Source organism: Dermacentor variabilis, chromosome 1 (genome assembly GCF_050947875.1).
Source record: "Dermacentor variabilis isolate Ectoservices chromosome 1, ASM5094787v1, whole genome shotgun sequence".
Taxonomy (NCBI): Eukaryota; Metazoa; Arthropoda; class Arachnida; order Ixodida; family Ixodidae; genus Dermacentor; species Dermacentor variabilis.
Window position 1 is genome coordinate 34746636 of NC_134568.1, and position 18569 is coordinate 34765204.

An 18569-nucleotide genomic window follows, 5' to 3' on the forward strand; every position below is an offset into this window, starting at 1 on the left:
ATTGATGCGACGTCAATATGTATCCCCGAATGAAATGGATTGCCCTCTAAGCGATGTGTTTGCTAGTGAAACTACGAGTGTAAGGAAGCGCGTAGAAATCAAAATAAACTTCGATTCACCATGCTTAGGTCCACCACCAACCTGACCATCTTCCAGGAGATAGCCTCAGGATAGAAGAACGCGCCGCCATAACAAAAGGGAAAGCTGGCAAAATACATACTATCCGAAAGGTTGAGACTGCTGGAATAAAAATAGCCCGTGCGAGAGCAATCAAGTCTTCCTGTTTCATATTTCGCGGGCTTTGCTTAAACACTGAAAACCATCGCCACGTAGCATGTACGTTGCTACAAAAAATTGGTTAGGTTGTTTCTGAACCCCCTCTACAATGAAACGAAACGTACTAAGACCTAAAATGAATATTAAACATCTTACTTAATTGATTTTAGTTAATCAACGAATTCAACGGAATACAAAAGAGCTGTAATGACCGGCACATGACGGCAAACCATATCTTGTTCGTTTCATTCAGCTATGGTTAACCACCTTTCTAAAACTTCTTGTATCAGGTTATGTGCAACACCCCTGTAAGTGTTCTCCCCCGTAATAATGTCATGGTGCTCTTTGGCCATATCCCGTCTTTGCGCCATAAAATACCACACATGATCAGGTAATAACATGCTGCATGTTGTCTAACAGCGGTCACTTCCACGTAACTGCAGATTCCGGTGGTCGCCGACCTTCCTGTTGGACGCAACCTGCAGGACCACGTGGCTCTCATGATTGGCGTCCCCGTAAGCACGGACATCGTTGCCGGAATTCCTCCGTTTAGCTTGGATGACATAGCGCATTATGCGAGCAACAGAAGTGGTAAGGAAACAATCGATAATTCACGTGCTCTGTCTGTCTCTGTCTGTCTCTGTCTGTCTGTCTCTGTCTGTCTGTCTCTGTGTGTCTGTCTCTGTCTGTCTGTCTCTGTGTGTCTGTCTCTGTCTGTCTGTCTGTCTGTCTGTCTGTCTGTCTGTCTGTCTGTCTGTCTGTCTGTCTGTCTGTCTGTCTGTCTGTCTGTCTGTCTGTCTGTCTGTCTGTCTGTCTGTCTGTCGCACACACACTCAGGGTTTGGTTTTCGTTGTTGAAAGTCATGTGATGCAGTGTCTAAGCGCAATCTACCGCATCGGTGAACACTTTCTAGTTCCCGATGTCCAGATTAGCATTTATTGCTCTTTGGATGATTGCTTAAGAACGGTGTCACCAGGCTCTTGTGACGCTGATTCAGTGTGCCATGCTACGTCGTTTCATAGGTGCTAAGGTTTAAGCTTTATCATCAATTCATGCTTTTTCAGGTACAAAACACGAGTCACTGTTGTGCACACATCTTGAAGTGAGCGTCATCATGATGAAAACTTGCTTCATGATAATGGAAAGTAGGGACTGACGATGGCACACTGTTACCGACAATCATTACGAGTGGCTCTTGCCCAGTACTCTTGCGTGCAGCAATGTCCCATACCAGTGTTGATATCGTTGTTTCTTTCTGCTCAACCCTCTGAACCAGGAACTATATCGATACCAGCGGGCGGCGAGTTTTTGCAGTTTCTGCACACCGACTTTGCGACGGATCCTGAAATCCCGGATGTCGAAGCGGCAGTACTGTCTGCAACGCCAGCCAGCGAGCTATTGAAGGCGTGGATGGTAGCCGTAGGGCTTCAGCCAGAGGTGAGGTGCTAATCACGAGGACAAAAATACGCACGACCTAACTCAACCCAAGCGTTATACTTCCTGTGTCTCAGCTATATGCATGCGTTCGTAATAAGAAGCGACGGTGATTGGTTAAGCAGACTGTACAGCAGAAGGAGTCACTCGGATATTCTTTCGAGGAACGTGAATGTTTGCAGGCGTCCGTTACAGTTAGTCTAAGTGGCTAACGAATGAAGGGCGCCGAAAGGAGGTCTGCCAGTCGTTGGCCGACAAGTTTAAACAGCTTTTCTATGGCCCCATAGCAATGGCCCCGTCGGACGTTGATGCCAAGTAATCACACATGATTTTTCGCTTTTTTCACTGGCCCTGTTGCGCGCTGCTCCCCCTAGCCCCAGCAACAATGACTCGCTGCGCTTCATAAAGAAGCAGCCCCGAGCATCGTGGCATGGCGTAGCCACAGTCGTTTGAGCAAGTTATTGGTGCTTCACTGCACAGCGTTTCTCCCCAGCACGCATTCGCCAATTTTTCAGTCTCCCTGCCAGATGTGCTCAGACGAAAACGAGAGAAGATTGCGAAGTAAAATTCTGAAAGGTATACTCAATGAATATAAACAGCGTGTGAACGGCAACAGGACACGTTGAGAGCCAGGCCAGCTCGTTCTGTTTACTGTATTTGTGCAATGTTAATAAAAGTGCGGAAAAAATTAACGTTAATACCTATTACTTTTTTAGTGATTGGTCAATTTAGCAATACGCACGTGTAATACGGTAATGCGGACGTTGTGGGTTCGGCTCCCACTGGCGGCAAGTTTTCGTTTAGTCTGCTTTCATTTCCCTTTTTGTTATTATTTTCTGCATTTAAACTTCGACCATAGCTACTGTCTCGCATACTTTTCCTTGGCTTCATGGTGTGCTGGCTTTATATGGTGATGATTGCCAAAAATCTAGCCCCTCGGTTACCCTTATTCTCTAGTTTATATAAAGTGGCTGAATTTTTCCATTGGCCAAATATATTCCGCGGGATGAGAAACAGAACTTCGTGGTTATCTTCAGTTTATTCGTGCAACGGTTTCCGTGAAATGAAGCGGGCATTCTTGCTCCGGATAAACATAATTTGGAATGTAAGCAGCGGTTTTCGATATTCTTTTCAAACCCAAAAACAACGCCCCAGCTTTGTGTACACTAAACTGTACCTTCGCACTGCGTTTGCTTCGTGGCGGACTTTGCGTGCCAGTGGTCGACACACTTGTGAACATTGCTATCGTAGTTGGATACTTGCGATCAGCCATGGCCAAATCTTGGGCGCATATTATGAGTCGGTCTCGGAACACATCAGGACACTTTAAAAAGCGGGGTTTGTTATCCTTGGCGTCGGCAAAAACTGCTCCGGGAATTAAAGCGAAATATGACAGGAGTAGACGTACAGCCACCGACATAATAAATAACCTAATACATTATCACAATTGAAGAAATTAAGGTCTCGACACGATGTTAACATTGCATTTTCCGCTAAGAAGAAAGTGGGGTGTGTGCAGCAGTTCGGTAGCGCACTGAAGAGGCGGCGCAGGCAAAAGATGCATGCTTGACAAAACATGCCAGCAGGTTTGTGTCATGTGCCTAGAAGGCTATGTAGTCCAGTCCCCTCGAGTGTACTCTTGTGCGCGTGGGACAGAATGGCGGGTGTCCAAATATGCGCCTGAAGGACCCTTCAATGCATCGAAAGGACCAGTGCGTTTCTCTAACTTAGCAATGCAAGGCCGAGATTACCAATGAAGTGGAGTTCGGGCGTACAGCGGTTCGTTCCGACACGTGGACCAGACGACGAGGGAAACTAGCAGTGCGTGCAAGATCTAGAAAAAGGGTACGAGTTGCGTCTGGCATTTCTATCTAGCGCTTCAGCAAAAACCTTTCTTCTTATATATTTTGGAGTGGGCATATCCACACATTACATATCCTCTGTTAGTTTGCATATTATCCCTGTTTTTGACGCACATGCTTCCTTGTAACGCGAATAACATTCTTTACATTGTTAGACCTGTTTCTTTCGGCTATCTAGCCTAACCACAAATATGAGCTGATCCTGAAGATAGTGCAGTCAAGAAATATTGGCCGTTCCCGCAGGTACGGGCCACTAGACATGTATCGCTGTGTATGTGCGGTTGTTCAATGAACCTCTTTTACGGCAACTCGGGTATGTGCCGCTTTTCAATGAACATATTCGACGGCAACTTGGCTCGCTTCGTACGTTCGGACTTCTCGGCCGCACCGCTAGATGGAGCAGCGTCTGCAGAGGGGAGTGCGAGAGAGGAGCTCGGCCGCAGCACACGTCTCACGAGTGATACATTTCGACTATTCGCATATTTGAATAGTCATCGTAGATGAGTTCTGCCCGAATCGTTTTTGTCTAATTTTTTCTTCGCATTTAGGTGCATGCGCAATATTTCAGTATAAAACCCACATTTTTCCGAAAAGCTTTGATAGTACCGATAGTAGCACTCGTGTTGTATTCTCTTCCCTGCGTCTTTTTCGGTTTGTGCACTAAAGGATTGACATGATCGAGTATTACCTTCGGCAATCACTTATATCAACTACATCATCTCTCTTGTCAGGCTCTGTATAGCTTTCTGTCGACTGGAAATGCTGAGATGAAAGCCACTTCAGTCTAATGGATGTGTAGCGAAAAAAAAGAATTCTTTATCTGACCAGCAGATGTTGAAAAATTGCGGTTGGCACCCGAGGGACCATTCTGATGTCGCCGAAAGTCTCGTTTCTCGTAGTGTCCACAAACAGAGTGGCGACTCGTAGGACCTGAAGCGGACGTCATTCACGTCTCTGCTCAAGCAACCACTTGCTTTTTTTTATTTTTGGCCCTTCCGCGTAGAACTTCCTATGCATAGAAGACGAACAAATGCGTTTCAAGTTAAGCGAGAGGACGCACATTTTAGCCATTAAACTTGCAGTTGCAACTGTGATTATGTGCTGCAGACAGCGCAGTGTTGTAGCGGCTAGTACAATCTAACGGTTCTGAGGGTTTTAACCTAAAGTTCGTGTTCTGAATTAATTTAACTGGTGGCGCATGAAATTCTACATTTCTGAGTTAGACGAAAACGTGAACAAAATCATATACAGTGAGTGTCTGCAGAATAGATTTCAACCACCCTGCATTCGTTAACGCTCTATTTAACAATGGCACGTCAACGGGCGACTGTGTGCCGTCCCTGAAGAAATATGTCTGTCAAACCCGTAACCTTCTGCTCAACCTCAGTTGCGGCCCAGCCTCATAACCGTGTATATGGGCAATTTATTACATTTGAGGGCATTACTCTACTTTCAGCTAAGCTGTCCTCTTGTTTTTAGTGAAGTGAAAGCTGTTCTCGGTCCCCTTTATTTTTCACGTCAATTACTAGCCCCAAGGCTCAGCGTATGACGACAGCTTCGTGAATCGAGGTAAACCTCTTAAATGTCCTTGTTCTAATTACGTCTGTCTCTGGAACGACTTTTCTTGGCAGGCTTTTGACAACTTCATTGGGCCTACGAACGGTCGGCCTGGCTTTCGGGTGGTAACAATCCTCAACCGACCCAAGTCTCACGGTTCCATCACGCTGCAGTCCACGGACCCCAACGATTACCCTGATATTGACGAAGGCACCTTCGAGCACCCCGATGATGTCAAGGCCGCCGCTCAAGGTAAGTAAATGACTCGCCGGTTTCCTTACTATTATGCACAGCGCATATTACAAACTCCTAATAATAATGGATAGTTAAGCGTCGACAGACTCACCCCCCTGCCTTTTCTGGAAATTCCGAATCAATATTAGTTTGATGAGGACAGTTGTAAGCTAACCTTCTTTTTTTTTGCACTTGTGGCACGAATAACGAGTGGCAATGGGAATGTACCAATATTTGTGTTGCATTGACAAACCTGTTTTTAAAAAGTTATGTTTACGGCTGGTCATTTAGTATACCAAGATTACCTTCTCTGCGTATGAGTCGATCGATGCCGCTACTTGTTTGTTATCGTACGTTCGGCTGGTAGCTTCCGAGCGTTTCACAGCGCTCTGGTTGTGCACTTTACACGCGGCTTATAAGCAATGGGAATGCAATATTCTGGTGAATTGTTGGCCCCGCGCTCGAGCTCGGTGCGCTCGGACGCATGCTCACCTTCGAGCACAGCCGAGAGCCGAAAAAAATATCTGGTCACGTGGCTCCGAATATTAGTCTCGGCGCTTCTGAATGCTCGGTTCGGGTACCCTTTTGCGCTTTACAATCTCGATGTTTTTTTAACTAATATTACCATTTTAAATACGTTGCAAAAGTTCACCACTGCGTTCGCTTGTTTAAATATACCTAGCATTTCTTGGCGAGTAATTTCTACACACAGTACACGAAGCCAATCGCAAGGGCAGTGACTTTCTCACAAACCGCCACCAGCGACAAGGTCGAATAATCGCCGTAGGCAGCTAATCCTAGAATATTTCTGAGAATTCCATGGATTGAAGCTTGTCTCAATAAAGACAGCCTATATTCGAAGTTGGCGATTTGCCCTCGCCTATTTGATATTCCCTGGAATGCATAGCTATCTATTTGCTTATTCTGTTTCGACCACACAATATTTGCGTGTTGCATGAATGTCACCACCCTTGCAGAAAGTCGTTACAAAGTGCCGAATAGGAGTGCGACAATGCCCTCGTGCAATAAGCACTCAGATGCCGAAGCGACTGTTCACTATTTACAAGCATTGCAGTACTATACAGCACCAATCGCTTTAAGGAACTAGAAGCGCAGCGGAGAACCGAGTGGGAGCGCTTTAGACGATGCGCAATTCTCTTCCAGGCACAAAGAAGTTCATCGACCGCATGCTGAACACGGAGGCCATGAAAAGCATCGGCGCCAAGCCTTGGAACGTCACCTTTCCTCCGTGTGCCGAGGCAGGGCCCCAGTGGAGTCAGGAGTACATCGAGTGCGCTTTCCGACACCTCGCACAGCCGGTCTGGCATCTGTGTTGCACCGCAGCCATGGGCACGCACCCTGAAGCAGTCGTGGACGAACGCCTGAGGTGCGTATAGACGATGTCTGTGGCCAAAGAGCATCTATGCGGGCTCGTTGGGATTTGTAAGAATTTCAAGGGTGAGACACGAGCCCACCAAACATTGTATTTGCAAGCGCCTGTTTGTTCCTTGCGCACCAAAGAAGTATTTAGGCTCTTTGATCATCATAGTGAAAATTTCCCCAAATTTAATGTACATTCCTAGAAAACCGCAAAGTCAGCGAGAATGATCTCTCCTTTTCTGGTGTCGAAATCAATAACCGAAGTTCTAGGCCAAGGCTAGAACGTTTCCAAACTTGCAAGCGGAGATCTCCCTCTGGAACTCCGAGATAAGAATCCGTATGAAAGGCTGCCGAATCTTGTCTTTTGGTGACGTTCTAGTGAATATGACCCCACATTGTACCATGAACACCAGCCGTGGTGTCGTATCTGATAGTGACCTGATTGATCTGACAGAGGCTGAACTACTTGAAAGCTGGAGTGACCAGAATGTGATCAGTCGAAAATGAATCAAAATGAGATGCGATGGTAAAGAAATACAGACTAAGCATCTTATTCGTACATTCGGTTCATTCACATAGCCTGCTCGAAACAATCGAGGCAGGCTATGTGAAATCAGGGTCAGGCCGTATATTTCAAATCCCCTCCGATGCTTTATATGTCAAAGGTTCGGCCACAGTTCTCAGAACTTCCGTGGCCGACTAACCTGTGCCAAATGTGGCGACCATGAACATCCGTCCGAGCCATGCGAGAACACTCCACACTGTGGGAATTGTGAAGGGGAGCACGCCACGTACTCGCGGTCCTGCCCATCTTGGAAAAAAGAAAAAAAAATATAGTGGCAATCAAAATCAAAGAGAATGTTTCGTTTAAGCAGGCACGCAGGCGCGTATCCTTCCTGCCAAAGAATCGCTTTGCCGAAGTGGCGCGTCAGTGGGCAGCGCCACAACGACCTCCGGCGGCCGTCCAGCCCACACACAGTGAGCCGGCAGTAACGCCACCCGCCGCCTCGGCGGCTGCGGCTGGCGCTGCTGCACCGTCCGAGAAGGGGCCTTCGACGTCCGGGCTGGTGCCCTCAACGGCCTCATCCCTTGAGAAGAGGCCTTCTCGACAAACAAATCTCTGACAATGGCGGGTGTCCACCCTTCTCAGGAGGCGATGGACAGGATACCTAGTCAAAAGGCGCAATCAGTCTCTAAGGAGCAGCGAGATTCTGTCGACCACTCTAAAAAAAGATAAACATCGCATAATGGGAGGGGCAAAGGGCCCGGTAACTTAACTTTTCTTGCTACACACACAGCGCTGACCTGGTTCTCATTATGGATACCCAAATATTACAATAGAACATGAGAGGACTTCTCCACAATCTTGACGATGCTAAAGTACTCCTCCGCATATTCACTCTAAAGGTGCTGTGTGTCCAAGAAACACACCTAAAATTAACACATACCAACTTCCTAGGGCAATATACCACTTTCCGAAAAGACCGCGATGATGCACTAGCCTCCTCGGGAGGTGTAGCCGTAATAGTCGATAAGGGCATTGCATGTCGGCAAATAAAACTCTCAACTTCCCAAGTGGCAGTTGCAGTCCGAGCTGTGCTGTTTGGTGAGCTAATCACAATTAGTTCGATGTACGTCCCCCCTTGCTATCGACTTTCTAAAACAGTTTCAAAGCTTCATCGGTGAGCGTCCTCCGCCATACATAGTGGTTGGTGATCTAAACGCTCATAGCCCCCTGTGGGGCGACTCTCGATGAGATGCGCGTGGGCACCTGATAGAAAATGTTCCGTTTTCTTCAGGTGCATGTTTATTGAACAAAAAAGAACCAACGTTCTACAGCGTTACACATAACACTTGCTCGTTCATGGACTTTGAGCATATATTTTCAAGCTCACTATTTCCGTACCTGGAGTGGTCTGTTCTGAAGAACCCCTGCGGGAGTGACCACTTCCCAAATGTGTTAAACCTAACAAAACAAGATTCATGCTCGCCACATTTCCCTCTATGGAACCTTGAATAAGCGAAATGGGAACTGTTTCAACAACCCACATATTTAGGTGGGGATGACATTTCTTAATTTAATGTAGATGATGCTGTGGTACACCTAAGAGGTTTTATTATTGACACCATAACAAAATTTATTAAATAAACTAACGGACTGGTAAAGAACCGTCGCATCCCATGCTGGAATGACGAATGTCGGAAAGCACGCAAAAATCAAAGCGAAGTTTGAGAATTGCTTCGTACTTCTCCAACAGCTGAAAACCTTATTAATTTCAAACAGGTCAAACCACAAGGCAGGAGAACACGCCGGCGTGCAGAGAGAGAGAGCAGGGAGCGGTACATACCTGGCATAAATTCTTACACACACACACGAGGCAAAGGTGTGGAATGGGGTGAATAAATTAAAAGGCCGGGAGACAAACCCCCTGCCCTTATCAATACCCAAGGAGATAGCCTGGAAGACCAGGCAGACTGTCTGGGTGAACACTTTGAATATATCTTTAATGCATCTCAATACACACAATCATTTCTGAGTATGAAAGAACGCGCAGAGCGACAGCCCTTTGATCGAAAATGCGCCCAAAATTACAACCGCCTGTTCAGTTTAGCTGAGCCTAAAACTTCTCTTGCTTGTTGCAACAGCTCAGCACCAAGTGGGGACTGTATCATATATGAAATGATCAATTACCTCCACCATTAAGCAAGGAAAAGAGTCCTCTCACTGCTTAATGTCATGTGGGCTGCTGGGTCTAATCCATCTTCTTGGAAAGAAGCTATAATAATCCCCATACTCAAACACGGTTTCAAAGAAGGTAGGTCGACTGCAGGCCACTTTGTCCGCATTGAGGCAAATATAAGGGAGGCCTTCATACACAACCAGTCTTTTCTCTCTGTATCTCTCGATTTGGAGAAAGCATATGACACCACATGGCGCTTCGGTATTATCGGAGACCTTTCCGCTACGGGTGTCCGCGGTAGTATGTTGAGCATCATCGAAAATTACTTTTCTAGCCACATCTTTCGCGTAAGGGTAGGCCATGCCCCGTCAAGGTCTTTCACCCAGGAAACTGGTGTTCCGCAAGGTGGTGTGCTAAGGTGCACACTGTTTATTGTGAAAATGAATTCTTTGCGCATGACTATCCCACGAGCAATGTTCTACGCTGTATATGTAGATAATGTGCAGATTGGATTGAAATCATGCGACCTTGCTATCTGCGAACGACATGTCCAGCATATCTTAAATAAAGGCGCAAAATCGGCTGATGAAAGCGGTTTTAGGTTGAGCCCACAGAGAAGTACATGCGTTCTTTTCACGAATAAAAGAGGAATAGTGCCATAACCTGCTATTGAGCTCTCTGGTAGCAGATTATCAGTAAGTGCCGAGCACAAGTTTCTCGGCATCATATTGCACTCGAAGCTGACATTCATCCCGAATATTAAATACTTCAAGGCTACGTGCCTCAAAAAAATGAACTTGTTGAAGGTTCTATCAAGTACAACATGAGGCAGCGAAAGGAAATGTTTTTTGAACTTCTATAGGTGTCTTGTCGGCTCACGTCTTGACTACGGCGCGATGATAAGTCCGCTAAACCAACTGCGTTAAAGATGTGGGGCCCTGTCCATTAATTAGGAATCCGCCTCGCGACCGGAGCCCTCAGGACAAGTCCCGTACAAAGCTGTTATGCAGAAGCAAATGTATAGTCGCTCCATCTTCAGAGATCATATGGCAGTTTTACATATTTCCTGAAAATAAATTCGAACGCTGAACATCCGTCTTATTCATCCAGAAACGATATAACCACTGCCATACTTTTCTATAATCGACCTGCAGAGAGAAGGCCGTTCTCTCTGCGTGCGAGAATAGAGTGTGACAGGGGATAGAGCTGATAGAGTGTGACATCCTTTGTAGGGGTCACAAAACATGCGTCAGAGGCACATATTAAAATGCATTTCCTAGAACTTCAGTACAAGTACTCGTGCACAGTTTTACACAAAAGCTTCTAAGTCGCATGCCGGGGTGTGTTATGCAGCTGTTGGTGCATCCTTCTCAGAATCCGGTGTACTGTGTCCGGAAACAAGTACATTTACGGCTGAGGCCCATGCACTATTGTAGGCTGTGAATCATATAAGGAAATCAAAATTTCAAAAAAAATTATATTTACAGACTCCCTGAGCGTCGTAAAAGCCTTGAAGTCACTCTGTAAAAACAAAAACGGTTACTTACTGAGCTTTATTTCGTTCTCTGTAGAGCGTATATAGCTAAACAGCATGTCGTTATATGCTGGGTACCTGGCCACAGAGGCATCGAGGGTAATGTACTAGCTGACCAAATGGCCCCATCACTCACATCGCTAGCTATTATTCCTACAGCTGCTGTCCCTGTCACAGATCTGAAGCCCTTCTTACGAAAGAAACTGCGAAGCCACTGGCAACGCTTGCGGGATGTGGAAACAAATAAGCATCACTTGATGAAGCCACAGTTACGTTTCTGGCACCCGAAAACACGACGAACTGATCTCCTATTCTGTCGACTCAATATAGGAAACACCTATGGCACCCGGAATTTTTGCTGACTTGAAATGAGCCTCCAACCTGTGGTAGATGTCGTGAGAGGCTGACTGTCCTCCACGTCCTCCTGAAGTGTCAGGAAGCTCAAGCTGGGAGAAAGAAACATTTTCCTCTTGTATGCCGCCAGCACACTCCTCTCCATTCTGCAATGTTTCTTGGTGCAGAACTGTTCTTTGACACCAACGCAGTTCTAGGATTTTTGAATGATGCCGAGTTGCATGTTTTTAGCCCCATAAATTCAAAGCACATCCTCATTCCAGAGAATACGCTGTTAGAGTAGTTTTGTATAGCACATGCATCCAGGCCCTTGCATCTCAAGGGCTCTGTTAAGGCAGTAGTGCTTCTTGCAAATGTTTATCTTTGACACATCCTAGTTATCATCATTACTTCACAATGTATCTTTCATTTCCATTATACAGCTTATTAACCATTGGCATAATTTATCTCATATATGTTTTATGCCCTTTATATCTTCTGTTTTTGAGGCCCCTCTACAGCCACGTAACATCTACCTCTCGTTATTCATAGCTCCACTGCAAACTCATTAACACCGATCTGACGCTCTTTGGCCATACTTGGCCTTTGCGCCACAAAACACCACAATCATCAGGTGCACCTATTGGCCTCGAGCTCCACCACTGGAAAAGCTGGCGCCACCGTCGGCGTGACGTGCTAGGAGGGATCACGTGGACATAGTGGCCGCGTCGGCTGCTTCGGGAGCGCCGAAGCGAGCTGAAAACTAGTTTAAATTCCCTCGTACGTTGCGGTCCTCATTTAGTGGCGAAATTTTCCCGCTTCGAGTGTCTCCTTTACAACGCTTGAAAGCACTACGATAGGTAGTGGCTGCCTTTGAAGGCGCGCAACATATATGGTAGGCTACTGCTCGGTGCCGCAGGGCCGGACGCACGTAACGGCGGCCGGTGTCAGCCTTATTCACACGTAGCCGCAGGACAAGAAGTGGCGTGAAGCTTGGCTCGCGAAACATAAAACCGGCAAACAGCCATCGGCTACAACTCGGGTATGCAGCAAGCACAGACGCGAGGAAGATTTCAGCTACAGCGCCCGGTCTGCAATGTTCTGAAAACGCGCACTGAGACGCTCGCCCGAGTCCGCTGCCCGACTAATGTCATAACGGTTTGGTCTATGAACTTGTCGATGCTATAGATACTGGCAAGTTCAGTGGAGTGGAAAGGCAGTGGTAAGAAGCACATTTTAAAAAAGCATGGCATATGGTCATGTTTGTGTTATGAATTAATGCACTGGATTACAAAAAGGAGCAGCGGGAAATTGCACGCTGAGAACACCGATAAACATACAGTGCGACGCAACTCGAGAAATAATATTGAAAGGTCAAAGAATTTAGAAGAAAAAAAAAGGTTGAATCGTCGCGACGGCATATCACAGTCCCCGTAGGCGTCGAAGTCTCTACAATGAAATTATTTTTGAACAGCTCTGATAGCGCCCACGCAACAATGGTTGCTTGTATACTGTCAAATGCTCGTATTCTGCGGCCTAAAGCTCATGGCACGGTGCGAAAATGCGCGCGCGGAGAAAGCGAAACAGTGCGCGGACAAGCATGCAGACGCGCAGTCGGTCGCTGCGAATCTGCGCGATCGCTGCATTGAAGCTTCGTTCTATTATGCTCCATTTAGTTACACAAACACTATAAGAACATATTTAACATAGTTTGCTCTCGGCGTTTACCTAACTTTCACGCAAGAAGCCGGTTCGGGCGACTCCATTGCGGCGACCGCGCTCAGTGGCGTTCACTGTACGTATTCGGTAAAGAGATAGCGTCTGTAAACGATTGTGTGCTTTCAGTTTGCCCAAGATTATAATTTAGACAGTAAAAAAACTTATTTCGTTTCGAAAGTACTTATAGAAATGTCCGGGAGAGCTCGCGCGTAGTGTTTTCAGTGAGCGCTGACAGCAAAACCTATGAGGAGCGCGCCGCGTGATCCCTCATACTACGCCAGAGAGGCGCGTCCGATAGATGGCGACTCCGTAACTCCTCGCCGCCAATAACAAGTGTGCTTAATCAGAAAAAAAAAAGACGGGCACGTGCTTAGTGTGTACCCAATTTTTTTTTCTTCACTGCGTCGTCCACGCAGCCATGGAGGAACTCCAATCCTAAGAGTTCCTGTAGGAGTGCAGAGACGCATTCGGTGCAGAGCAGCATTAGAGAATTAGCAGCGAATTTAGCACGTTTAACGCTGAGAGAACGGGGTGGAGGAGCAATCCATTTGAAGGTTTATTATTTAATTTCATTTTATTTAGTCGCTGGATCTGGCTTACATGCTCGGGTACTACGTTAAATGAGTCTGAAGATTTAGTTTGCAGCCTGGCGTCTGCAAAAGTCAGCCGCCGGAATCGGCGATAGCGCGAAATGCGGAGTCATTCGCGTATTTCGCAGTACTTCGCTGTGGGAGACAAGCGAGGACTTAAACAAGCGGACAGGAGCGCAGGTGGTGCCTCAGGGACTGTGGGACTGTGCTTATTTATTGCCTCAATGGCGCGCGGCTGACGACGAGGCTCGAGCGAGCGATTAGCGTGCAAGGCTGATTGCTCACTTAAGTTGCTTAGGATCTCAGGTTTCCTTAGTAGGTGAATCAGGTTTCCATAGTAGGGACGTGTCTATTTGGGTCACTGAATGCCTGCCGGTGCTAATCGGAAAAGTCTCACATTTCTGGCGAACACCTGCCATGTCCTGCAAACAAGCGATTTACACTACGTCAGCCATGTGTGGTTTCGATTAGCTTTTCAGCACAGAGGTGCGTTTCATATAATGATAGTGCACTATGCTGTCGTCCGAAACAAAGTGAGCTCCTTTAGCGCTTACGAAAAAAAAAAAATTGCCCTTGCATGACGTGCCTATTTAGCTACTCTATAGCCAAAAGTACAAGATAGGAAGAATTCGAAGAAAAAAGTGCAGTCGTTTACAATTAGTTCCATTGCTTTTTTTTTTTACAGCAGAATACATCTGCGAGCATTTATGTCAAGTATTGGGCCGCTGTTTTGTACGCGTTCCAAAACCTGACGTTCGGTTTCGCATCATACGGTTGGTCTAAACCGCGATGTCGGAGCAGCCCAGGAAAATTGCGTGAGACGAAACCGAATGCCGTCTTTTAGAACGCGTGCAAGAATGTAGCCCTGGGATCTACTCGCCACGGGTCACCTATTTTTGACTGTGGGCCAGTTCTTTAAATTGCCATCGAGATTCCTGTTATCTCACTTGCCGCCTTTACCTTGTTTAGCATCGTAATTTCCTTGTATAATATACTGAATGTGATACCTGGCAGCGGGGGGTTAGTTCCTGGTGCAACCACTTCATTCCAAGCGATCTTTTAAAATGGTGGCTGCTTTTGCAACAATACTGGTGCAGGGTCCGTGGCGATGTGACGGGTCTGCGAGTGGCCGACGCTTCCGTAATGCCAGACATTGTGAGCGGCCACACCAACGCGCCCAGCATGATGATCGGCAGCAAGGCAGCGGCCATGATTATAGAGGACCACGCCGGATTGCACTGAACACATAGCTGTCATCAGCTCACGACAGGAGCTGTGGAGCGGACTTCTCATTGGCTGCTGCGCGCCTGGATTTCTCGGCACCGTTCATCAATACAGCCTTGTAGCAAGGGCCACATAGTCTGAAATAAACTAATTGGTATCCCGCTTGAATAAAGCAAATATTTCGTTTTACTTCTGTTTTGTGTAAGTCTGTACATAACATTGACACTTGTACAAAAAGCTTCCTTGGTGAGAGCCATTCTTGAACTGTGATACTTAAAACATTCTAACAGACAGAAATAGTGCAAGCTTTTCAAATGTGCAAAAGGCGTTAGTTAGCCGAACACATGCATCGCTACGTCTAGCTAAGCCTGCTCAATCCGATGCGCCGCACTATCACGCGCAGCCATTATACTAGGGCGTGTGCGAATATTCGAAATTTCGAATACGAGTCTAATAGTCTTGGTAATTCTATTTCTGCTCGATTCAAGAATTCGCTATTCCAAGTTGTCGAATATGCGTCTCAATTTCGGTATGTAAGGGACACAAACACTCCGCGAATGACCAATGGATGTAAGGAGTAGCTATTATTTATTTTATTCATTTATTTACAACATACTGCGCTCGAAATACCAAGCAGGGGGGCGTAGCGAAAGCATTTGACAAAAGAAATTGAAAAAATGCACCCACAAAAAAAAACATAGTGAAATGGTAAAACACAGTGTGATACATAATTATAATCGCAAGTCAGCAGGATAGAGAAAAATGTGCAAAGCACAGCCAAATATATACGGAATATTAAAAAAAATCAGTTTGTACTATGGGGTCACAGACAGAAAGGTACACAGCTCTCAAAGCCAGGATTATCGCCATCGCAAAATGCTTCCAACGGTAACGCATTTCATTCTGTTATGGTCCGAGGAAAAAATAATACATGAAAAAAATTGTGCGCGAAAAGCAAGGTTCAAGTGTATGAGCATGTGTATGTCTAATTTTCCTAGAAATTCTGTGTTAAGTTTCAGGTTTAATGTTAAATTTACCAAAATATAGTGAGTGGAGAAATTTCAGGATAGCAATTTCTCTTCGTTCTTGTAAAATATGGATGTCATTACTGGCCCTGAGCGTTAACGGCAAGTCTTTTCGCTGGTAAGCATTAAATATAAAACGGATCGCTTTTCGTTCCAGCACCTCAAGTTTCCCAATATCTTTTTTCAGATATGGAACCCAAGCGACAATAGCGTAAACTAACTTAGGTCTTGTAAATGCATTATAGGCCAGTAGTTTTATTTCTGATGGAGCTGTGTTTAGTTTGTGCCTCCGGAAACCCAACTTTTTAAAAGCGGATGAGCATGTTTTAGTAATATGACTGACCATGTTAAGCGGCTTGTAATTGTAATACCTAAATATTTATATTCAGCAACCTCCGTCGAAGGACAATTATTGAGAACATACGCGTAATTAAGAGGGCATTTTTTGCGTGTAATGCGCGTGAAGACTGATTTGTCACTGTTTAATTTCATAGACCAATCCTTACACCATTTGGAAACGGCACAGAAGTTAGATTGTAGGCATTGTTGAACATTGTTGAACTGTTTTATAAAGTATGCAGTCATCTGCAAAAAGCTTTATACTTATTTTTGAAGTATGTATGGAGGTAATAATGCCATTTATGTACACTAAAAAAAGAACAGGTCCCAAAACGCTACCTTGAGGGACTCCTCATGCTACAGGCAGAACGCCAGACGCGCAGTCACTCACTTGTGCACATTGCTTACGAACAGAGAGCTAGGAACGAATCCAGTTAACCGGGTTAACAGGTAGGCTTATGCCTTGTAACTTCGAAATGAGTTTGGTGTGTGTGACGAGGTCAAACGCCTTACTAAAATCCAATAATATAGCATCAATTTGTTTTCTCGTATCAAGCGACGCGGTGAACTCGTGAATTGTTGGGACCAATTGTGTTGTTGTTGATAATCGTTTCCTAAATCCGTGTTGGAAAGGCGACAAATGGTTGTTTTTTTTTTCAAGAAAGGAGGTGATGGAATGTGTGACTATGTGTTCTAATAGCGCACATGTCGTGCAAGTTAAAGAAATAGGCCTGTAGTTTCCTACATTCAGACGATCGCCTTTTTTTAAACACTGGCACTACACCTCTCGTACGCCAATCATCAGGAATTAAGGAATCTTCGAAGGAAAGACGGAAAACATGTCGAAGTATGTGCAGCCGGCATGGCATGCCTGCGCAAAAATGTGTTCGGAATATTATCCCGACCAAATGAGTATTTCGTTTTCAGGTTAAGTAGCCAACACAGTACACCTTAATATGTTATAAAATCGAGGGACATTACTGGAAGAGAGTTATCATGCGTTGCCTTGTGCTCGGTAAATACGGAACAGAAGTAATGGTTAAACTGCTCAGCAACTTTTCGGGCATCATTCACGAGACAACCGCCAACGAATATTTCACGTGGTACAGCATTTCTCTCTTCTAAATATCGCCATAATTTATCAAGGCTTTTTATCAAGAAGTTGGGCGATGATTTAGTGAATATCTAACTTAGGCATCGAAAAGTTTAGTAACAAGCTTGTCTTTTAGGTCAGTAATTATTATGAGGGATTTCTTCAGTTTTTTTTAGCTTGTTTTAGCCTCCGGCATAAATGGATAATTTCTCCGGTCATCCACGGATTGTTTTTGTTAGTACGAACATATTCGTCAGGAACTAACTTGTCAATGCAGTTACGAACGTCTCTGGAGCAGAATATATCTTTGGTTGTGGCTCAGGTGCACCGTTTCCTGAGTGAATGCATAAGCCAGATAACGTATTTGAATAGCAACTAACATCGCGCAGTGGACGAGACAGGAAAAGCCACACACATACAAAGAGTACTCACGAAAAGTACGAGTACGTGTGTGTCTGGTTTTTACTGTCTCGTTCTCTGCGAGCTATTCGTTGCTATTCAAATCCTGCACTAACAAGCCCAAAAAGCTACGCTGCAGATAACTTATACTCAAACATTTTTACTCATTCAATGAGAATGGCTTGCCTTAGGCTGCCTATATCCAAATTTGTTCGTATTTATTGTTTGTCCAGTCTGTCTGCATACCTTTAAAAACGTTCCCACAGAAACTACTCTGAGAGTTTAAGCATGCGTGATAATGGTGCCACTTGCTCGCCTCCACATAGCCTGGTGTCATTATTAATGATGTGAAACTCGATCCGACCAGTATAAATTCTTAGCAACTATTTTCGGTCATTATCAACCTCATCGAACTAGACTCGACAATTATGAACCCTTATGGGCTCTTATAAACCTTATCGGACTCGATGCGAGCCTTACCAACCCTTGTCGGTCGGTATCAGTCTTATAACAATCGATCTTATCCGTATTTACCTTTATCGGACATATATGACCCAATTATAAACTCTTGTCGGTCATTGCCAACCTTATCGGACATGCCCCGACTCTTATAAACGCCTATCCGGGCTTCTTAATCTTAGAAGAATTGCTCCCACTATTATAAGCCCCTTATCGCTCTTTAGCACCTTATCCATGCGTGTCGAAACATTATGAACCGTGATGAGACCCACATAATCCCTCATTCCTCCTTATCAACTCCTTGACTACTTATCTGTCTTTTGGGGAAACGTGAAACGTATGAGCCCTCAGAGATCGGTGACATTTCGGTCGCTGAAGGAACACCCCAACGGAAGGCGCATCGGGCGACCACCGAAACACATCGGGGATG

General features: G+C 45.4%; 1 protein-coding gene across 1 annotated transcript in view; it reads left to right on the forward strand.

The window, feature by feature from the left end:
• Positions 1-15013, forward strand: part of LOC142576446 (L-sorbose 1-dehydrogenase-like) — a 46162-nt gene extending 31149 nt beyond the window's left edge. The window contains exons 7-11 of the mRNA XM_075686589.1: positions 720-867; positions 1553-1713; positions 5204-5381; positions 6528-6750; positions 14698-15013. Of these exons, the coding sequence (XP_075542704.1) occupies positions 720-867; positions 1553-1713; positions 5204-5381; positions 6528-6750; positions 14698-14842 (855 nt within the window). The 3' untranslated portion in view covers positions 14843-15013. The remainder of the gene's footprint in view (positions 1-719; positions 868-1552; positions 1714-5203; positions 5382-6527; positions 6751-14697) is intronic.
• Positions 15014-18569: the final 3556 nt, after the last annotated feature.